General features: G+C 31.1%; 1 protein-coding gene across 2 annotated transcripts in view; it reads right to left on the bottom strand.

Moving 5' to 3' along the window:
- The window catches only part of LOC143071952 (uncharacterized), an 86,357-nt gene that overhangs the window by 18,602 nt on the left and 44,086 nt on the right, over positions 1-23,669 (bottom strand). Inside the window, exons 31-47 of one of the 2 annotated variants that reach the window (XM_076246665.1) lie at positions 18,262-18,378; positions 16,300-17,016; positions 15,328-15,460; positions 14,480-14,674; positions 14,105-14,270; positions 13,397-13,464; positions 11,713-11,813; positions 11,187-11,333; positions 10,257-10,346; positions 8,605-8,711; positions 7,150-7,234; positions 5,878-6,024; positions 3,968-4,132; positions 3,229-3,327; positions 2,530-2,624; positions 2,095-2,242; positions 1,357-1,374 (exon numbers count right to left, since the gene is read on the bottom strand). In XM_076246665.1, the coding sequence (XP_076102780.1) occupies positions 1,357-1,374; positions 2,095-2,242; positions 2,530-2,624; positions 3,229-3,327; positions 3,968-4,132; positions 5,878-6,024; positions 7,150-7,234; positions 8,605-8,711; positions 10,257-10,346; positions 11,187-11,333; positions 11,713-11,813; positions 13,397-13,464; positions 14,105-14,270; positions 14,480-14,674; positions 15,328-15,460; positions 16,300-17,016; positions 18,262-18,378 (2,598 nt within the window). The remainder of the gene's footprint in view (positions 1-1,356; positions 1,375-2,094; positions 2,243-2,529; positions 2,625-3,228; positions 3,328-3,967; positions 4,133-5,877; positions 6,025-7,149; positions 7,235-8,604; positions 8,712-10,256; positions 10,347-11,186; positions 11,334-11,712; positions 11,814-13,396; positions 13,465-14,104; positions 14,271-14,479; positions 14,675-15,327; positions 15,461-16,299; positions 17,017-18,261; positions 18,379-23,669) is intronic. The other variant, XM_076246666.1, reaches the window with a different exon arrangement.

The following is a 23,669-nucleotide window of genomic DNA, read 5'->3' as shown; positions in this document are numbered from 1 at the left end:
AAATAAATACATCTATAATAAGTATATGGATATATAATATTAGTTCTATGATAATGTAGCTTTTACTAATGGTAATAAACTTCTTTCTTATTTATTTTTTTTAGATACAACAATAAAAAGCATGGGGAGATACTGTATTTTTACTCTGTGAGTGTAAGAATGGAGAAAGTATATTTGTAACTATTCTAATCAAAGAGATTGTAAGTAAATTTTTCAGTAAATTAACATATGAAAAAGCTGTACTGAAGTGGGAATAATGCTCATTGATGCACATAAAAACATTCCCATTTATATTCTACAATTCTTCTACTGGTAATTACAATAATACGCAGCAAATGTTGGAGATTTTATTAACTCAATCGAAAAAAAAAATCAACAAACTCTGATTAAACATTTAATGGATCAAACTAATTGCTCTAGCTATATCCTTTACAACAAATTTCATTTTTATATGACCTTTTTAACATTTTTTTTTTAAAAGACCACATTTGTCCAGAAAACATTATGATTAATAGAAAAACAGAGGACAAACAGGCAAAATTGAATTCAATATCCCTCTTCAGACCAGATGTAACTACAACTGTGCATAGGTACTTTCAATGCATCTAATTGGATGCATCTCTCTCCCAAACATTATAAGCATTTACTGAAATTCAGACATTTAGAAGGACATACTTTTGTACTCCTACCCTTGGGGTAATCTTGACAGACAAATGTATTTGTTTACAGGAATAAATCCTAACTCACCAAACAGAGGAGGGTGTGGTGAAGGTGTAATACCACCAAATCATGGTACGTCACATCTGGTTGTATACCAAAGTAGGTCTTAAAAAATATTCCCTTGAACTAGACAGTTGTAGAAAATTTACTCTGCATTTCAATGCGCTTAAATTTTTCTGAGTCATAAACATGTATGTTGGGTGTCTGAAAGCATCATTCTTTTTTTATTTGATGGTCTTATAAAATATTTTGGAACGTTAAGGTTACATAGATACCAAAGCAGGTAACCAGTAAATAACAGTGTAAAAATTGGGTTGTTTACTTCCGGTGATGGTTACTTTCTTATATGCAATGAAATGTAGTGTGAAATTTTTACTGTAGCACTGGAAAGGATTAAACATTATTCATGCAAAGTATTTCTTTGGTTGAAATAAAGGTAAGTACTGTACATTTTTTTTAAAATGCCAATTTAACAAAGACTAATAGGGTAAAATCAATGGTGGTATTACACCTGAATAGACAAGGATAAGGATTTATAGAGTAAACAAAATGAGAAATTTTAAACATTGATGTGAAAAAAAAAGTCAAGAGACAGAAATTAAAAAAATACAAAATGTGTGAGGTGCAGTAACTTACACTATAATTTGCTGTAGACTGAAATATACAAATATTGTTCAAAATATCAGCTTTCATGTTCTTCAGGAGATATTATTGGCTCATTGCCTGATGAGTTTTAAATTCAAATATGACGTGCTTCTTTCGCTTTGTGAACAAACCCATGCTCTAAATCCAATAAAATTTGTTTACACATGCATATATTGACTTCTTCAGAATAATGCATTTTACCAAATTATCATGCACTTAATATATTTCCTTAACTTTAAAACTCTTTCAAACTCTTAAATTGTGTACATGATGTTGCTTATTCATTTATTGTGACTGTAATGTGTTGCATTCCAAAATTGACATATTTGACCTAGATACGACAACCGTTCATGCTGGCTGATCAAACTCCTTCTTCTAAAAAAACACAGTGCCAGCTGTTTGCTTCTTTACAAACAAAAAAGGGAGGTTCATGGAAGAGTCTACACAAACCCTTTACACTTATACCTATCGGACATAGAAATTACCTTTATTGTCCTATTCAGTATCGAAATAATTGATGCGAGCTTTACTTTATTGCATAATCCATTTTTCCTTCAAAAACAATGTTTCAAAGATCATTAGAAACAGAGTTCCTTAAAATTTGCTTCGTATTATGTACATATACATGTATGAGATTATTTCAAGATGAACATACTTTTGCTTTTTTATACTTATATTCAAAAGAAAATATAGACAGATTCATATCTCAATTCTAACTTTTAAACTTACAAGGTTATTGCAGTCTGGACACGGTACACTGAAGTCATACCTAACACCATGAAATGATTCATTTATCAACGCTTCAAACACTTCATGAACCAAGAATAAAATATTCTCAGGACGTGGACCTTGTACCTTCACAACCATTTCTGTGTCCCTGGAAAAAATAATAATTTAGTACAGTAGTGCCATTCAAATTTTCTTTAAAAAAAACAACAGATAACAATTTGGAACTTAACATTTTCCCTTACAACTAATGTGTATTATATTCTACTGTTGAAACAATGCACAGGATACTTCATCAATGTAGATCTCTAAATATTCAAACTCATTTTTGATCATCAGTTAAAAGATAGGAGTAAAGTGTACTTCTTTAAAAAAATTAAGTAGAAATTGTATCAACATGATCAATATATGGGAAAAAGTATAATATTAAAAACTTACTTATTTTGGTGAAGTAGAGCAATATGTTCATTCTTTCTGAGAAAAGATCCCCTCTTCCAAATAATAGCACTGTCTGAAAACTCTTGTAATCTAACCTAAAAAAGATCAATGCTCAAAGTGTTTTTTTAAAAATCAAATACAAAAATTAATATAAATGTATGTTGATTATTTTATTGAATGAAGTTTGCTAGTGATTATAAATGCTGATGAAAACATTAAATCATTTGTGAACATAACTGCATCTTAAGCATTTATTGTAAAGAAAACACTGTTAGTACAAATATTAACATTTATAAATAATAAATTTATATTTATTCTTTACACATTAAAAAATGGTTTGCAGCAGTCAGGGTTGACAAATTAATCTTTTCTGTATACTATTCTATATGGGTTCAAACTGCAATAAAATATCTAATTAATAAAGTCCATGGTAAATTAAGATATCAGCTTGACTTCTTTGGATTCCAATTGACATTTATTTTTGTGGATATCAATTTTGGTGGAATCACTAAACCTTGCATTTTTTTGGACACTTAATTTCATGGTATTGCCAAAGTCTGCATACAAGCCTATAGATAATTTGTTTTTCGTTGATCATTTGAATTAGTGGTTCATCTTTAACCAAGAAATTGACAAAAATTGATATCCCAAGAATAATAATGAATTAACAGTATAATAAACCATTCACAATTTATGTACCTGAGCCCTGTTGAAAAGACCTGCTGGAAGGTATTCAAAATGATATAACATCTTTGTTTCTTTGTAGTCTGAATCCTTCTTAATCTCAGGCCATGGAATCTACAGAGACACAAATTACAGTAAATACAAAAATATGGATAACAAAGACTATTTAGCTACAAAGCTAAAGAAAACATAATATTATCTAACCTGTCTAACTGAATATTGGAAATAATGAAAAAAAAAATTGAATTCTTCAGTTTTCAATTTAGGTCAATTTAGCTTGGTCTTATTTTCAAAGCAGTTAACTTTTTTAAATAACATTTTCAATATTACTTTTTGAAATATCTTGAATAATAAATAAAGATTTTCAAAACAATTTCTGCCCTGAATAATTGTCTACTTGATTTTTAAAATTATCAGGTAATTTGACTTTTACAATGTTTAACTTTTCAACTAGTTAATAAAGTAATTTGTAGTAACCTTTGTCTACCGTAATATTTCTTTTACTTATATCAGGTAATTTGACTGTTACAAAGTATAATTCACCTTTTCAGTATCTAAAGAACAATGAGTAGCTTTCATTGTTTGTAAACCATAAATAACATCATGTCATTGGTTGAATTTATTTGTTTAAGACGTTTTTAACCAAAAGTAACGCATTGGTGTATGCTTTTGAAAATATATCCCAGAATGCATTAGATTTTGAAATGGTGCATTATACTAGTACATGTAGTTAATAAATTATGCTTCTACATACCTCAGGTTTTTTCTCTGGCAGAAGACAGGGAACTAAGTTGACTTTTTCATTGGTCAGTTTAAAGGTCAGGTCATACTCCTCGGTCAGCTGTAGTAACCAGAAATGGATATCAATGGGATAACCTTTCCACACTTTTCCTATGTCTTCATGTTTCAGTTTTCCCTCCTGAAGTGTAAAAGTAACTTATTTTCAATAGCCTACAGGGCTCACACTACTTCAGAATCATAGGGAGAAGTGACTTCTCTTTTTAAAACTGATAGGGAGAAGCGGTGAGATTTAAAAGAGAAGTGCTCCTTTGTGGGCTGCGCTACAATGTTTGCATTTTACTAAAGTATAAAGGGTCATATGTAAATAATGTTATTTTAATATTGTTCAATTCATATCTGAGTATACAATTAAAATAACAGTTCAAATTCAAAGTTGTTTAAGTTAAGGTTCTTGTGAGAAACTACCAAGTTCAACTAAATATCTAGCACTAAAAGATTTTTTTTATCTCAAAAAGGTAAAGAAATTATAATACATCAATTGCAATTTAATTAAAAACCATCTTGAGTATGAAATTCAGTGTTTCTCATCAAAAGATATACAAATTCAAACTGGGTCATAATATATTGATATTAGTACAATAGTCTCAGAGTTAAGCAACTTTAATCAATATTTTGAAACAATCCATATAAATTATTTGAATTATATACATCAATCAATTAGATGTAACAAAAAATGGAAATGCGTATGGAATGTGCAATTTTTCCTTTTGGGATCATTATTCTTCTGTCAGCTGTTCCATCCATGCCTCCATGGTTATTATTGTAAAAATATGGATTTCAGTAATAGCTGGTCCAGTTCAGATCCGTAGTTAGAAACGGTCAATGGCGGACGAATGCAAGAAAATTTACAAAAATAAACGATGTTTGACAAGTTATTTTGAATGGAACATTACAATTTTAATACAATAAATGGATTAAACATTTACTGGAGGCAACTTTTATCACGTTTGAATGAAGTAACAAACTTATTTTGCTGCCGAAAGTCAGGTTGATGTATGTTTTCGAGTAACAAGCACCGGACATACCGGAAGTGCATGAAGTGATAAAAAGTAGGTTTTTTTATTAAATAACCTGCTACACACTGTAAAGACAATGCTTCAACCTCTTTTCTTGAGAAAATGAATTGTTTATGTCTGAATTGCTTTTAATTATCAATAAAAAATTGATGTTTTATCAACTTGCTAAAAATTGAAAATGTCCGATGACGTAAGCAACTGAAAGCGAGTATCATAAATAAAAGGGCGACTGTTTTAGCTTTTGGTGGTCGGAGAAAGCGAAGTGACAGTCAAGAAAGCGACTTCTTCGCCCAAGTCGCCTGGTAGCGTGAGCCCTGGCCTACTCTAAAGACCTCAGGTCTAACTTAACACCTAAAAGAGCCTAAATTTGGGATCCTTTGATGTATGTACAAAACTCAATAGGTATTCATGAAATATATACTCATCTACATCAATATCCACAAGATAAAGCAATATTAACTAAACAATTACATAAGAGTTTGATGTCAAGCTAATTCAACAACTTTTGAGGAATTTGTATATTTCAACTTATTGGGACTTACAAATTTTATGATTATTTTTTTACCATATCCATTAAAAAATGCTTTTAAAATATTTACTGCAATTCAGGACACAGGGTTTATTTTTCTGGGTATTACAAATGACAACTCTAACTTCAGCAAATAAATCATTTTATGCTCTGAAGATATATATACCACAGGCAACATATTTTTGAATTATGACTACCTCAACAAATGACTCTTTATTTGACAAATCTTTAGCAATCAATATCAAAATCTATCATGTCTATAGAGGTGAAATGATAAGGTAATATTATCCACTATCAGCTGCACATTTGTATAAATACCTGAATAGGTGATTCTTTGACAGATACCACTTTGGCCATCACATCAACAATCCACTGAGGGTTTATCACCACTTTTGATTTTAGAACTTCATTAGAGAAATGTTGTACTGATCCTAGATCATGGAGAAACTGGACTGCCTGAGCAACCTAGAAAAGAAATCAATCCGAAATTCATACAGGAACCAAATCAAAACAAATCTGTTTCATGTTTGCTATTCAAAATGAAAATTAATAAATTAGTTATTGCAAAATTGAATTCTGTAAAGATACTACATGTATAAAAAAAAAGATAACAATCAGCGATGAAACATAACATTACATATCACAGCCGCAAGGACATTAAAATGATAACACTTAGCAAATAAACAATTTCTGTGTAGATATTTGTAAAATTGAACGATGCATATATTTGTCTTAAATTCTAATTGCAAACCAATATAATACCTATATCTATTACATGTATTTAAAATGATCGGTGACATAAGTTTTCCAATGTTCCTCAGTCATTTTAAAATCAATTTGCAATATACCATCATAGAGAAAAAAACAAACTCCCAAGAGAGGGATACCTGGTGCATAGACAGGGTAGGCAACTACTGCTATACATGCATCATCTGCCATAAAAAGTTTAAGTATGCAAGTTGTTGCACTTCTAATTGAATGAACTTGCATCTGGTTGAAAAAAGTATTTTTGTGTTTGCCTTATGTTGTGAAAAGCATCCAAACACAAAAAAGAGACATTACAATAAAATTATTTGTTTCTTCCACCAATCCAGGTCACATTTTATGACAGTTGTTTCTATCATCAACCTTAAACAAATGCAATTATGCTGTATAGGTTTGCTCATTGGCAAAGGCTGTCCAGTGACCAATATAGTTGTTAACTTCTATGGTATTTGATCTTTGGTGAAGAGTTGTCTCATTGGCATTATTATACCACATCTTTTAATTCTTATAATCATTGAGGAAGAAATGAAACCTACTCCCAAAAACCAGTACCTGTTCATTTGGTAATTAGATATTTAAATTTTCAAAAAAATCATCCATGAATGATTGTTTATTCATAAGGAGGAACAATAGCTATTGTATAATTTTATTGACCAATTCATGTTGCAAAAATTTAAATACACAAATGAACAGGTACTGATTCTGGGGAAAGTTTAAAAAAAAAAAAAAAAATAGACACTATTTTTCCCTGCATTAATAGATTGCAATACTTAGTTCCAAATTTTCTATTGATTAGCTCAAGCAGCTACATCCATATATATTTACCTCTTCTTTCTCCACAATCCCAGAAATATTGGCCATTCTTTCTACTTCACTATATGCAATCAAATTCACATCTTCTTGTCTTTTCCTACAAATGATAAAATTTCATCAAGAAACATAAAAATAAAGTAATTTTTTATCATTACCCAAAATAAATGCTGTGGATTCATTATTATTAGTTGGATACCAATTTTTGTGGATTTTGTGGCTACAGGTAAACCATTTAAATTTTCAACGAATGACAAATTTTCTATAGGCTTGTATGCAGATCTAGACCTTTGCAAAACCACGAAATTAAATGTCTTCGAACATGCAAGCTTTCCTTTATCAACAAAAAATGCTACCCACGAAAATAAAGGAATTCACAGTATATGCAAAACTGAAAGGTATTTCATTTTCTTATCATAATTGTTTTCATATCTTTAAATGACACTACACTTTATAGGTTGTGAATTCAAATCCAACAAGTGGCAGATGCATTCTACTTTAATCTTACAGTTGATTGCATTGAGTGTGAAGGTAAAGGTCATATCTTTGGTTAGCTTGCTTGCTTTAAGAATTATAAGGTAACGTTAACTACCCTCCTTTTGAAGTAGCCTAGTCCTAAAGATAGATAGATTGTTTATAGGACTTGTCTATTCTTAAAAGAGGGTAGATTACCTAATCTAATAATGACCTCACGGTTCAGCAAGCAAGCAAGCTAAGCAAAGTTATTTCTTTTACCTACACACTCAATGAAATTGACTGTAACTGACTAGAATTGCCAGTTTTCCTGCCAAAAGTCATGCATGGTTCTCTTTCTGGGCACATCTGCTTCCTAAACCAATAAAAATGGGCAGCCAAAACATAGCCAATAGATCTGAAAGTGGCCTTAAACACCAAATGACAATAATCAATTAATGTTAACTTTATACATTCAGTTAAACTCCCTCATCTTGTTAAGAAATTGTAATTAATTTTTATATAAAATAATTACTTTTACATTTCAACTTAATTGCTACACAAAGATTGGGTGACACATTCTGAACTCAACGCCATACAAAAAATGGATTGCTAATATGTAGTGATTAATTGATTGTGTTTAGTGCCACTTTCAGCACTATCAGCTACAACAAGGCTGCCATCTTTTATTGTTGGAGGAAATTTTAGCATAAGTACCCAAAGAAAACAGCTGACCTTTGGCAAGAAAACTGCCAATCCTAGTAAAATCATATTGTATTGGAATGAACCTGCCAGTTGCAAGGTTGAATTCACAACCTCAGTGATGACAGACTAGTAATACAGTAGATGAAATAATTTGACCACTAGACTACAGAGACTATGATGGCATATATTAAAGTGATACCAAGTGTGCCTTTGAGTGATCTGGTTTTTGAGCTTAAAAAATTAAAAATTAAAAAAAAGAATATGTATAGGGTACAGTTGTATGCCAGTGGTAATAATTTGCAATCATTATACCTTAAAATAATATTTTCCATATCTAGATAGGCTGCAGGAATCTTTTCTCCCATGTAGTCTTGTTTCAAGGTCACTTTAAGTAAGCTAGATTTTAACTCTTCTATTCCCTGTAAAAATATCAAATTTGTCTAAATAAAGTGCAGTTTAACCTATGCAGACATTTATAATTAACATTAATTTCTATGTCATTTGTGTGTCACTTCCTATATTTTTAGTTGCAAGAATGTGCTGCAAAACAAGGTCACTTTTTCAAGCTCTGCAGGTTAAAATAGGGTCCCTATGGTGAGAACAGGATCTTTTTTGAACACAGTATGTGTCTACAGCAGGATCGCTTATTTAACTGTTTAAGATACAGTCTAGAACCTAAGTTTGTCTAGAACAGAAACTATCTTATAGGGTCTAGAACAGGGTATACATTTTCTGGGTGTGTCTAGAACAGGGTATACATATTCTGAGTGTGTCTAGAACTGGGTATGTTTTTCAATATTTCTGTTTGGCAGGGGAGAGATAGGGTACTGAATCTGTTAAGACTCCAAGACAATCTTTTAAGTGTTCTAGAAGATATTCCATGATAAAATAAAAAAAAAAAAAAATAAAAAAAAATAAAAAAAATTTGTAAGGGTTCCGCGGAACCCAGTGTCTCGCCTATTTTTGCTGTAAATTGCAGACTCAACAACAATGAGGGAAAAAATCAATAAAAATATTCCTCTTGTTACATGTACTATTTTATGATTGCAAGAAAATCTAAGTCCATTTAAAAGTAAATTACAGAAAAAACTGAGTAATCTTTTTACAAACTTTACTTCTGGATACAATATTATGATCATAAATAAGCTTCTGTCCAAGTTTGGTACAAACCCAGGATAGTTTAAGAAAGTTATTAAAATTTTTAAAACTTTAACCACAGAGTGAATGTAATGGTTCCCTGGAGAAAAACTAAGTCCATTTAAAAGTAAAATATGGAAAAAATGGATTTATTTATTTACAAAATTTACTTCTGGATACTATCTTATGATCATAAACAAGCTTCTGTCCAAATTTGGTACAAACCCAGGATAGTTTAAGAAAGTTCTAAAAACTTTAACCACAGAGTGAATGTAATGTTTCTCCGCAGAAAAAACTAAGTCCATTTATAAGTAAAATATGGAAAAAATGGAATTTTATTTTTTCAAAATTTACTTCTGGATATTATCTTATGATCATAAACAAGCTTCTGTGCAAGTTTAGTACAAACCAAGGATAGTTTGAGAAAGTTATTAAAATTCTAAAAACTTTAACTACAGAGTGAATGTTTTGTTTCCTCGCAGAAAAAACTAAGTCCATTTATAGTAAAATACGGAAAAAATGGAATTTTATTTTTACAAAATTTACTTTTGGATACTACCTTATGATCATAAACAAGCTTCTGTCAAAGTTTGGTAGAAATCCAGTATAGTTTAAGAAAGTTATTAAAATTTCAAAAACTTTAACCACAGAGTGAATATTTGTTGACGCCGCCGACGACGCCGACGACGACGGAATGTAGGATCGCTTAGTCTCGCTTTTTCGACTAAAGTCGAAGGCTCGACAAAAAAGTGTTCAAAATCAGATGTTTGGTTTTTCTAGTGAAAAATGGAAGATTGGATCAAAGTGTAGGTAATTGTATGACCTACCTGTCCAGTGAAAGAACTGACAAAGAAAAAACCCTCAATCTGTGGATAGGTAGCCATCATTTCTTCCATAGGTATTTCTGCTTTTGGAACCTGTGTTAAAAAAACATTTTTTAACTTACTTAATACTGTGTAAGTACTTTAATTCATGGCTCTCAATTTTCATGGTCTAAGCAAAAGTTATTATTCATGGGCTCTTTAATTCGTGGTTCCAAATTTTCTGAAGAAAAAATTAGAAACAAATGATTTTGAAAGTAATCATTTGTTCATTTATAATGATTTGTAAGATATTGAAAAATAATGTGTTTTCACTCACTTGTTCATCTATCATTACTGAAAACATTCATCAATTTAATTTCCAATTAAATAATTGCGTTTATTCATCTATGCTTACGAATTGTCTTGATTGAAGGAAATTGCAAAATAAATATTTTGATTGTAGCACACATGTCACATAAGAGATGGATAGTGAGCACTTAAATTTGTTGATAAAGCATTCATGAAAACCACGAAAATTTGAAACCCCATGAATTAAATATTTTCTAAATAACACTGATATCATTTATGCCAAAAAAAGACAATCAAATACAGAAAATAAAATATTGTTGTTCAAATTTACCTGCTTAGTAAATAATTTTTAATTTGGAAACATCTTTTATAGTGATTTTTTTTATTCAGTCAGTTAGTTGCTGTATAATAAGTAGTAGTAACCGAACAATTGTTAATTTCATACAACAGGATATCACTCTGATTATCTACATTTATATGGTAACTTTTGAAAATGATTCATTAAGAAGAAAATTCTGCAAATTCAATACATTCAGTAAACAAGGAATATGGTGCAAATGAATATTTATGACTTGGTGCCAAGGGCATTGCTATCCCTCAAGGTCTGTCAAGGATTAAGCCCAGTCGTAAATCTGAAATGCATACCTGGTCCATGTGTGTCCCAACTATAAAGATTGGTGCCTTGCTGGCATGAACACTAATAGAACTGAGCCAGAAATTGAGTCCTGCATGTTCTTGTCCAAGTCTCACATTCCACAGCAAGAGGTAAACAGCTCTGTCCGACAGGAAAAACTGTGAAAAATTAATAAATATTTCATTCTTCATTGCAAGATGATTTTCTTATTCTGTTTTAAAACTGCATCCATACAAGTACTTGTGTATGTAATTCTTACTGTATTTGGCAGACAAGATATTTATTTCTTATCTTGGTTGTTAAATTCAAAGCATTGTAAATTATTTTGGTTGGTACCAATTTTTGGGGATTAAGGAAAATTAAGGTTTTGTTGAAATTTAATTTTTATACTTCGCCAAAGTCAGCATACATTCCCACTTCCTTGAACAATTAAATTCTTTGTTTGCCCATGAAATCCTCAAAAAATGATACCTCGAGAATGATAATGAATGCATATTTGATAAAAATGAAATACAATTTTTGACATATGTTAAATACCTGGTGAGTATTGTAGTAAACTGTCTGTCCAGCAAAGTCCCACACACTGTATTGTACCTTTTCTCCATCATGGTTAACAGTCCAGGTACAGATATCAATACCTATAGTATCAAAATAATAAATACTTAACTATATGCATTTTGTTAAAGTTTTATCAATGTACCATTAGGATAGCAATTAAAAGGACATTATAGGATTAAACACATTTTTTCTAGAGGTTATTGATGTGTAAACCGGGGCGATTAACTCACAAACTGAATAAAAGTCCGAAGGACTTTTATGTCAAGTTTGTGAGTAAGAGACCCGGTTTACACATCAATAACCTCTAGAAACCAGATGCTCTGCAGGGTGCAGCTTAATACGACCGCAGAGGTTGAACCCTGAACGGTTGGGGCAAGTATGGACACAACATTCAAGCTGAATTCAGCTCTAAATTTGGATTGTGATTAAATAGTTGACACAGCATAGGTTTCTGACACAGAATGAATGTGGTCTAATGAACTTAAAATATTTTTTTTGCCTATGAGCAATGCACTATGCAGTTGAATATTAATCCTCTCAAAAAAATGTTTGAAGAAATTTTCTTTTTTTTTTTTTTATGAAATCTGAAATGAGACAAGTTTACCCCCCCCCCCCCCCAATTTTTTTTCACATCTCCTTTCCCTTTTTCCAAAACTGATCTCAATTCAAATTTCTAATGGAGTTTGCAACAATAACTACTCATTTAAATACATCATAAAATATTAAAATGTAAAATTAAGTGCTGAATGGTAAAGATTGTTTTTAATTTATCAGTTGGTAGTAAAAGTGAATATACATTGTATATGGTATAAAACAATGATTTAAGTTAACTACTATAACTTCATTTTAATTAAATATTATCCTAATTTGAAGCGTACACGTAATGAAATAGTCTTTCACTTGAACATTTTCATTCATATGATGTCGTGTTTTGCCATGACGTAAATTCGCCAAATCCTTCATGAAATTTCGCGGAATTTTATTTAAATTGATTTTTTTATATTTTCGAAGCTTTTGTGCATTTATTTTATTTCTTGTTTCATTATATATACATTAGAAAAGAAATAACTGTTATGCAATTATTGTATAATCTCAATTTGCTGAAAATCCCAGTATCCCTGCAAGAATGTGTATCGCACATGAATAGATTACGAAAGTAGTTTCATAAACATGGTTTATCGAAGTGTAAACCAAGAGAAAAATTCTAATTGACCAATCCAATTCAAGTATTTATAGATATGCAAATGATATAAGAATTATTTTGATTTAAATCATTTCCTTCTGAAACTATATCTCCATTGCTTTTACATATCTGTAAATTTACAAATTGACTGTACATTAAATTCTTGTAACTTTTTGATACATTTTTATTTGAAAATAGCAGAATCTTTGCCCTAGACATCATAATTATTATTTTGAAATAAAAATGGATGCTATCAACTAACTAGATTTAACATTATGTAGAGGCAAAAGGAAAATTTACATTATAAAGAGAGCTATTAAGTTGAGGAAATACTGTACATGTACAATAATTAACATCACATTTTTTGGACAAAATATTTACTCCATATTAATTGGTAAAAACATGATATATATTTTGGTATGTTATCCTTATATCTTTATACCAACTTAGGTATTCATCATTTGAAAATAATACACATACCATCAGTTATAGCCTGTGCTCCTGTCAAACTTGTCTGGAACTCATTTGTCATCAATGCTTTAGCCAAACTAAAATGTACAAAATATGTTAATCCTTAAAGTTGAAGCTATTGTAACACTTTTACTGAATGTGGATATGCATGGCAGGCAGGGGCATGCATACCAGGGGACTCTTACCCTATCAATGCACTCAGTCTTACTCCTTTTGGAGTTCCTACAACTCAGGTTTTTTGTTTGGTTTTCCTTGGTTTGTATCTTAAATAGATTTATGATATTTGAACCTAGGGTAAACTTTTGATACCTCTTACTAATCATTTAAAGACAAGGCAATACAGTTTAAAGAAATCATTCATAAAGGCAACATTCTAAAATCTTGAGGCAACCTATATCAACATTTTTTTCATAAAAAAAGCTAAAGCAGTGAGTAAAACTGAATTGAATTTCAAACTGCTACTTATATACATACACTATTAAAATATACAAATATATTTCTGCAAATACATTGAAAATAGAAAATAGATGAAAACAATAAACTTTATATTGGCAAAGGAACTTTGTTGTATAAAATATTTTCCAACAACAATATCAATATTGTGCACACTTAATTGCATAAAAAGCAAATACTATTGTATAATTTCAAATGTTTCAACATATTTTATCATTGATAACAATTGAACTTTTAAACTCATTTTTCAAAGTTGACCGTTACCTTGTTTTTCCAGCACCACCTAATCCTACAAACATTAACTTTGTCCTTTTACACTCCACTGATCCTGTCATTAATCTACGTAGGTAGGCATATATAGTATTGAATCCTCTGTCACGGATCTCTTTGGGAGGTGTCTTTAATAATGTACAGTAGGAAAGGTCTAACCCTGTAGAATAAGAGAAAGCTTCAATGGTTTAAAATACATTATTTTAGTCAAATATGTCAATACTGGGATCAGAAAAATTTAGAAAAGATGTACATATAAAATTGTCAGGACAACAGATTATTATTACAATGTATATATGCCAATCAAACTTTTTAGTAAAAGCATGCTGACCAACAAATGAAAGTAGGTTTGGAGTGTATTTTACTTACTCTTGAGTGGCAGCATGCCACACTGGCCAGCCACTGACAACATATTTGGGTTGTATGATAAGACTAATGTTTCTAAATTGCTGAGTTTTTCAATGCCTTCAGGTACATGGACAATGCCTTGGTATTGTAAGTTCAGATATCTCAGATTGGTCAATTCAAAAATCTCCTCTGGAAATCCACTGGGAGCATCATCCTCTGTTAAAATAAATATAATGACATTTCATGCTTATTTTTATATAAATATTGTAAATTAAGAAATTATTGCATGCATTTATTATTGCAATTTTGTCATTTTAGACTTAAACACAATTTACATTTTTGTGATAATTGAGAAATAATTCAAAAATGAGTTTATAAATTATTGCTAATATAACCCTATTGCATTTTTGCAATAGTAAAAAACATCCCAATAATTTCTGAATTAACAGTATGAGATACAACTTGAATATGTGCCCATTGGACAACATGCCTCTCTTCCATTGTAACATTTTCATGTTCAGTGAAGCGGCAAATTCAGGTCAAATCAAAATTTTGGCATGGTTTTTTTTACTATTATGTCATCATGACCATATGTACTAAGTTTCATATTGCTGTGACTTCAACTTCATGGTTAACTACATGAACTTCTTGAAATGGGAGGGGTAGTTAAATACAAAAATGTAATGCCTCCTCATTATCATATATATAGTTGGGGCCTTTAAAAATTTGTAAGAAATTCACTTAGTTGCAATGAATTCCATTGAACACAGTTGAAAAGATTGTTTATTTAATTCAGATCAAATTTTGAATCCTTGATGACCTCGTTGATATTTTTACAATTAACCTCAAGGTCATTTTGAAATTCTCACCAGGGGGTTCTTTTCCTTTGTATCCAAATCTTGGGAATATGTTGAATAATGTAGCATTCACATTTCCCATCTCTTTATGGTCAAGAACGTTGTTAGCATCAAGGTCAAAATTCTGAAACAGCTTCTCTTTGTCCTAAAAATAAATATGCATTAGCCTGAAATTATTCATTAATCAGAAAAGAATTCAGTTTAAAAATTGTAAGAATTCAAGAACCTTCGTGAGCATGCCCACATAACCCAACACCCCTAATTTTTCAATGGGCAAACAAAATATCACCAGATCTTTGTTCAAAGATCCATTACTGCTACAAAAGTCAACTGATAAAAACTTCTTGTCGATATGCACATCTAAAAGTAAATCATAACTATCTACAAAGTTTTGTTGTGTTGATTCAAAGAAGTTGGGGTGACAAACTGTTGCAGCAGTAAATTAAGGTCAAAATTCTATTTTCAAATGAGCATAAATTCTAGAAAAAAATATGTTTCATAATTTCCAGTCGTGTCTGTCAATTTGCACATTGGAAAAGAAAGACATCAAAGTTTAAGTAAGGACAATGTTTTATTTATTTAGAACTTCTTATATTGGAGAAATAGTACATGCTATTAGTAGCTTCTGAACTGGCATGAAAATTAAGATATGACTTTTAATAAAATTTGCGACTATCAAATTTTTGAAATCCTTTCTAATAAAGATATATCTCCCCCTCATATATTACTTGTCTGAATATTGTCAAGGTTTGGCTTTGCTTTTGTCATTTTTTGTTTAATCAACTTTGTTTTATATTTTGGCCTTGAGCATAACCGAAAAAAGACATTTATTTTCTATAAAATGTGTATCTTGTGTAGTAATATTGGTATACCTTTAATGTTACTATCACAAACCAATTGGAATTTCCAATAATTTTTTTTTTTTTTTGGCAAAAAGCAAATAAAGGCATCACAAAGAAACTGAATTAAAAACATAACACCTACCTCATTGTGAGCAGCCAGCCAAGGACCAATACGAGAACTGGACAAGAAATCTTCAAACATCTGCTTGTTTACATATATTCCTTCCTTAAGTTCAAACCACTGAACACCACCAAGAGACAGATCCATCAGATTTTTTAGCTTACCAATACTTTTCGGTAGTTTTGTAAAACAGTTCCCGCTAGCATATAACATTTCCAACGGTTCCATATCACCAATGTTTTCTGGTAATGATGTGAGGAGCATATTGTTCATCATAAGTCTTTTCAATTTGAGTTTTGTCACAACTTTAGGTAAAGCCTCCATTACATTACAACCAATGTCCAGTCGGTCAAGCTCTGTACAGTTTACAAGACTTTCCGGTAAGTCACTCAAGTTATTGTCAGCTACATCCAATTTTTGTAATAATTTACATGTTCCAATGGAATCTGGAAGTTTCTCCAATAGATTTTCGTAAAACTCTGCTCTTATTAGATAAGGCATAGACATGAAAAAATCCTCTGGTATTGAAACAAGACCTGATTTTACAATTTTTAAATCCCTGATGAATCTTGAGTAGCCACCAAATTCAATGGGAGATAACTCTACAAAGTCTGCCCTTGACTGGTATGCAGCCTTGTGACCTTGACACAAATGTAAAAGTTTTCCTTCCATCAGAATACTTTCTGTAGCAACCAAAGCTGACTTTTCAGAATCACAAATAAGGGGTTCCAAAGAAGTCTAAAATGATATAACAAACATAAATTTTAGATATGTCAGAAAGATTTAAATGATTACTTAGCTTTCCATTCTATATATACATCTATAATTAAAAAATCCTCTTCTACTACAGAAAGTCATTTTGCACAGACCTAATACATAGCTATGTATAGTTAAATCATAAATATAAGAAGATGTGGTATGAGTACCCTACATCCAAGTCACAATTTATAAAAGTAAACCATTATAATCTTAGAGACTGACAATTAAATAGATAAGATGCAAATCCAAATTTCTATGCTCTACTCTTTGTTTTCTACATACAAGCAAACAAGCGTTTACTTTTCTACATTGGCTAGATGTATAGGGGGAGGGTTGAGATCTCATAAAAATGTTTAACACCGCCGCAATTTTGCACCTGTCCCAAGTCAGGAGCCTCTGGTCTTTGTTAGTCTTGTATGATTTTTAATTTTAGTTTCTTGTGTATAATTCAGAGTTTAGTGTGACGTCCATTTTCACTGTACTAGAATACATATTTTTTAAGGGGCCAGTTGAAGGACGCCTATGGGTGTGGGAGTTTCTCGCTACATTGAAGACCCATTGATGGCCTTCGGCTGTTGTCTGATCTATGGTCAGGTTGTTGTCGCTTTGACACATTCCCCATTTCCTTTCTCAATTTTAAGATCTGGGTTAAAACGAGAATTATTACCACCTTTCAATACAAATTTTCTATAATATCATTAAGTTCTAAAGCCTGGAAAATGGCAAAAAATATTAAAAAAAAATCCAATATCCATTGTAGATAAAAAAGTTCAAGAAAATTTCTCCAACAATTTGATAATATATGGCAAGTGCACCAATGCATCATGAATGCACTTTTTCTTGGAAGTTTCAAAGATCAGGGTTAAAAATTATACAAGTTGATTTCTAAAAACTGGTACAACCATTTGTAAATTTTGCTGAAGATTGACAAATGTAAGTTCTCAAGTCTGGAAAAATGAAAAATATTTCTGCAACAATTCGTTAATAGCAGGTGCACCATGTCAGCACGATTTCTGTGAAGTTTAAGGAATAAGGGTTGAAGAGTTATGAGGAGTTGACTACAGAAAGTAGGTACAAACTTATCCCTGGCCACCTCCCCGACATCACTCGTTTTAATTTGGACCACTGTAATTACCATATGAACAATTAGGAAAAATTTCCTTATATATCAGTGTATATTACTCGTTTATAAAAAAAAGTTTCTGTTGATGTTGAAGCACCTACCACAAATAATTTCCTTATTTGAGCAGGCAGTTGTCCATTGAATGTGTACTGAAGTCCCAGTTCTAACATCATATCCATAGCATACAGTCTGATAATCTCATGCATACCCTTCTCAATCTGCAAAACAAGAAAATTCATCCCAGTATAGAAATAGTTGTCATCTTTTGTATTAAAGAGAAGAATGTTTCCAGCCTTTGGTTAATAATCATAAATGCAATCAACGTTTTAACTTAACAATTTCTTCAAGCATTGTCTGCATGGTTCAAATCCCCAAATATATGCCTCAAGGCAAAAATCATAGCAACGAAATTTGAAAAACCTTTTGAAAATTGTTACTACAATTAATTCTTTTCATGCAATCACAATCATGGTTGCATGGTTCATATGGTTCATAACATTGAAAAAGCTTTAGTATGTACATTTTAATTGATGTTTATATCATATGCTTCAACAATGGAGAAAAATAAAAGATTAATTTATTGATCCTTTTACATGGTTCTCATATAGAAGTTTAAAGAGTGAAAAGTTCACGGATGTCAGACCCCAAATGTAGTAAATTCGATATTAAATCTTTCTAGCATATGCCTTAATGCAGAGAAGAAATCAGCAGTATATATTTTAATATGGACGATAAGAAAAATAATCCAACAATATACATAATGAACACTGTCAAGTTGGAAAAGTAAACCTTTTTAAAGTTAAACTTTCTATATTTTGTTTGAAACTTTTAAAAATGCATTATTTTATCATTTGTTTGTTGTTGTTTTTCTTTCATTTTACACAATATACTTTCAAGTATCCAAATTATTTTTTTGTACCCTACTTTGTAATGTTTTTCACTGAAAACGTACCACTGAGGTGTATTTTCCGCAATTTGCCGGAATGCCATGTGATAACGTTAGGGAAAGGCATGTGATAATAATCGAAGCATGTGATAAATTTTTCATATCAGCCTGTTAAACACCATTTCGGGAAAATATTGAATTCATGTTGATTAAATGCTATTATCATACTGTAAAAATTATATGTTAATTTCTCAAAGTATATGATAATATCAGATTATTACATGGCATTTTTCATATCGCCATTATTATCAGCCCTAGGTTCAATATCAGCCCAAGAGCTGCATGGCTCCAGGGCTGATATTGACCGAGGGCTGATAATACATGCAATATGAAAAATGGCATGTTATGATCTTTTTATCATATACTTCAACAATGGAGAAAATAACAGATTCATACATTGATCCTTTTACGTGGTTCCAAAATAGAAATTCAAAGAGTGAAGGTTCACGGACGTCAGACCCCAAATTTAGTAGATTTGATAGTAAATCTTTCTATCATATGCCTCAACAGAGAAGAAAAACATTTTAATATGGTTGAATCGACAAAAAAAAATATTCTACAATATACATAATGAATACTGTTTCAAAAAGTCAACTTTTTTAAAAGTAACTTTCTAAATTATGTTTGAAACTGTTAAAAAATGCAATTATTTAATAATTTGTTGGGTTTTTTTATTATTATTTTACACACTATACTTTCACGTATCCAAATAATTGTTTTGTTCACTACTTTGTAATGTTTTTCACTGAAAAATGTAGCATTGAGGTGTATTTTCCAGTATTTGCCAAGTATCACCAGAATGCCATGTGATAACGTAATGGAAAGGCATGTGATATCAGTCGAAGCATGTGATAAACTTTTCATATCAGTTTGTAAGCATCAATTCCAAAAATATGGAATTTACGTTAATATAAAGCTACTATCATACAGTAAAAATCTTATGTTATTTAATCTAAGTATATGATTATGAATGATATCAGATGGCTAATGATATCAGATGGCTAATGATATCAGATGGCTAATGATATTAGATGGCTAATGATATTAGATGGCTAATGATATCAGATGGTTAAAGATATCAGATGGCTAATAATAAATAAATAAATAAATAATTATTTCATTATAGTGTCACATATTGATTGACAATTATTACAAATCACAGTATTCAATAAAACAATCATGAAATACCCAGTCATAAATTTGACTTATGAGACACTTAACACATGTTATATACATATTAATATAGTTTCACGGTAAAATTCATAAAATTATCATCAAAAAAGTTAAAACATGTTTATGCATTTAAAAGCATATATACTTGAGCAAAAAAAATAAAAAATCTGAAATGAATGCTGTTTAAAAAGTATGGAAATAAGTAAAAAAACAATAACATATATATTTTAAGTTTTAAAATAATTTTATCTAAAAATTAACAATTTGCATATTTAATTATATTGTCATAAATTAATCACAGTGACTTTAAAATCATAAAATAGACTTTTACAACTAGTATGTTATTAGTAATAATTAAGAAAATAATTTTCGTCTCATAAAACTCTTGTGTAAACATTTACTTAAACATTTTTGAATATCAGAACATTTCATTATTTCAACAAGTTTGACATCATCATTTAACATTGAGAAATTGTCAATACATTTTGAACATTCGAACAACAATTCAAATCTAATGTCATCATATAAGGAACATTTTAAAAGAAAATGTTTTTCAGATTCAACACTATTTAAAGAACAAAATTTACAAAGTCTATTTTCTAGTGCTGTAGGCGGCCTGGTGTACCTGCCAGTCTCGATGGCTAACGGGAGCGAGCCGGTGCGGACCAAGGCTGAAGTACGTCTGTACCAGCGTGGTATAATTTGGAGAACGTATGTCTCGGCAAAATTGTTAGTTTTGAATAACCTGTACGTTCGAAGTTTGTTGCCATTTTGATGTCCACGATCATTGAATAGTTCATTTTGCCATTCGGTATTATCTAAAACCTTTATTTTGTCCGTCACAAACTTCATAACTGTTTTCGTAGATAATGATAGATCGTTTACGGTGTTTCGAATGTTTAATAACTCGGTAAATTTATCCACGTCGCGGCACCAACCTTTGCGTCTTCTTGAGGCCCACTTCCATATTTTGAACACATTCCGATTTTCGTCTGTTCTTGTTATTTTACACAAAAGCCTGATACATGATATACGCTGCTTATTTAAACATGAAATCCACCCCATGTAGCCCCGACTTGCGATATTGGACGTGTTTTTTCATATAGATAAAAAGAATTTACATGCTTTGTTTTGAACTGTATTAATGACATTAATTGATTTAGGTCCCCACACTGCACTTCTATACATTAGAATTGGGTCCACCATAGAATCATAAGTTTAGTATATACACTATGTGACATTCCACCAGATGATACAAATTTACCAAAAAGAGCTCCTAAAGCTCGACTAGCGGACTTCGCGAGTTCTTTACTGTTTTTGATAAAAGTCAAATGCTCATCTAGCCATATCCCAAAATACTTATATGAGTCAATGCATTTAATACTGTTTGCATCACATTCAAAATTACATCTGGTAACGTTAAATGAATGTGGGCGGAAATGTACAACTTTAGTTTTATCTGCGTTAATGGATAACTTCCAGTTAGAACACCAGTCTGTCAACACATCCAACATATTTTGTAGACTGTCTTCGTTGGGCGCAATTAAGGCAATGTCATCCGCGTACAACAATATGCTTAACATAGTCTCATTAACATTAATTCCACAATTCAACGCATTTATACGATGTGCCAAGTCGTTAATATATACCGCGAAGAGCGTAGGTGACAGTATACAGCCTTGTTTTACTCCGGACGTCACACTGAACCAAGGGGTTAACTCATTATTCACACGTACAGTACATTGAACATCTTCATAAAGCGATTTGATTGCACCCAGAAACTTCCCACGTACACCAATAACTTGAAGTTTATACCAAAGTAAATCCCTTTTGACCAAATCGAAGGCTTTTCTCATATCGACAAAACACACATAGGTTGATTTCCTGGCAATTTTTCGGTCATTTAAAATTGAATAAAGTGAAAATAAATGTTCCTCGCAACTGCGACCTTTTTCTGAATCCGTTTTGTTCATCGCACAAGCAATCATTAACCTCTAACCATTTACTTAGTCGAAAATTCAGAACAGAACAGTAAATTTTACAAGGCACTGAGATTAACGTTATACCTCGATAGTTCAAAGGGCATCTATTATCCGTGGAACCCTGTTTCAAAATTGGATTTATAATTCCACTTGTCCACTGACTGGGCACACGGCCAAGTTCGAAACACCCACTAATTATTTGGTATAAAAGTTCTATCGCCACTTCATTTTTCAAAACCTCGGCAGGTATATCATCAATTCCAGCAGCCTTCCGATTTTTTGCCTGGGTAACGGCTAACAGAATTTCATCTCGGGTAATTACACCATTTAAAGTATCAACATCTATGTTAGAGTCGAAATCCATTTCATCAAGATTGTTGTTATTCTCACTATTATTCGTAAACAAGGCTTGAAACTCATCTTTCCATTTGTTTAAAACACTGTTCTAATCGGTTTTTACATTTCCTGTATCGTCAATAATGGTCCACGGAACGTGTGGTTTTCGTTCATTCGCTATTCCGGTCTTTCCTATCGATTTCCAAAATTCACTTTGGCTACACGCATTCAGTTGGTCTTCAAGTTTTTGTTGTTCCTTGTACACATACTTCCTTTTATATTTCTGATTTAGCCTATCGAATTGTTTTCTAACGCTACAGAACTCTTCTTTAAGTTGACGTTTGATTGTCTTTGATCCTTGAAATTTTAACCACTTTTTTTCTGATTCACAGACTTTGTTCCATTGTAGAGAAAGATGATCATTCCAATAAGGTTTATATAAGGATTTCTTACGTTTTTTACTTCCATTTGTAAAATTCAAAACTGGCAATTTATTTTCCATTTCACTATGAATTAAGAGTTGAAATTCATTATACGCCGTTTGTACGTTTTGCATGATTTGTATAGAGTTTTCAATTCTGATGATAGTTTCGTTAATGATATCAGATGGCTAATGATATCAGATGGCTAATGATATTAGATGGCTGATGATATCAGATGGCTAATGATATCAGATGGCTAAAGATATCAGATGGCTAATGATATTAGATGGCTAATGATATCAGATGGCTAATGATATCAGATGGCTAATGATATTAGATGGCTAATGATATCAGATGGCTAATGATATCAGATGGCTAATGATATTAGATGGCTAATGATATTACATGGCTAATGATATTAGATGGCTAATGATATTAGATGGCTAATGATATTAGATGGCTAATGATATTAGATGGCTGATAAATAGCTACTGTGGATTCATTATTACCGTATTTGTTGGATACTAATTTTGGTGGGTTTCGTTGGTACAGGTGAAACACGATTTCAAATATTCAACAAATTACAAATCTTCTATAGGCTTTGCACACAGAAATCAGCAAAATTCAAATATCCACAAAAAAAGTTTTCC

The sequence above is a fragment of the Mytilus galloprovincialis genome, chromosome 4 (genome assembly GCF_965363235.1).
Source record: "Mytilus galloprovincialis chromosome 4, xbMytGall1.hap1.1, whole genome shotgun sequence".
In the NCBI taxonomy this organism is placed as follows: Eukaryota; Metazoa; Mollusca; class Bivalvia; order Mytilida; family Mytilidae; genus Mytilus; species Mytilus galloprovincialis.
This window is presented reverse-complemented; position numbering and strand designations above follow the sequence as displayed.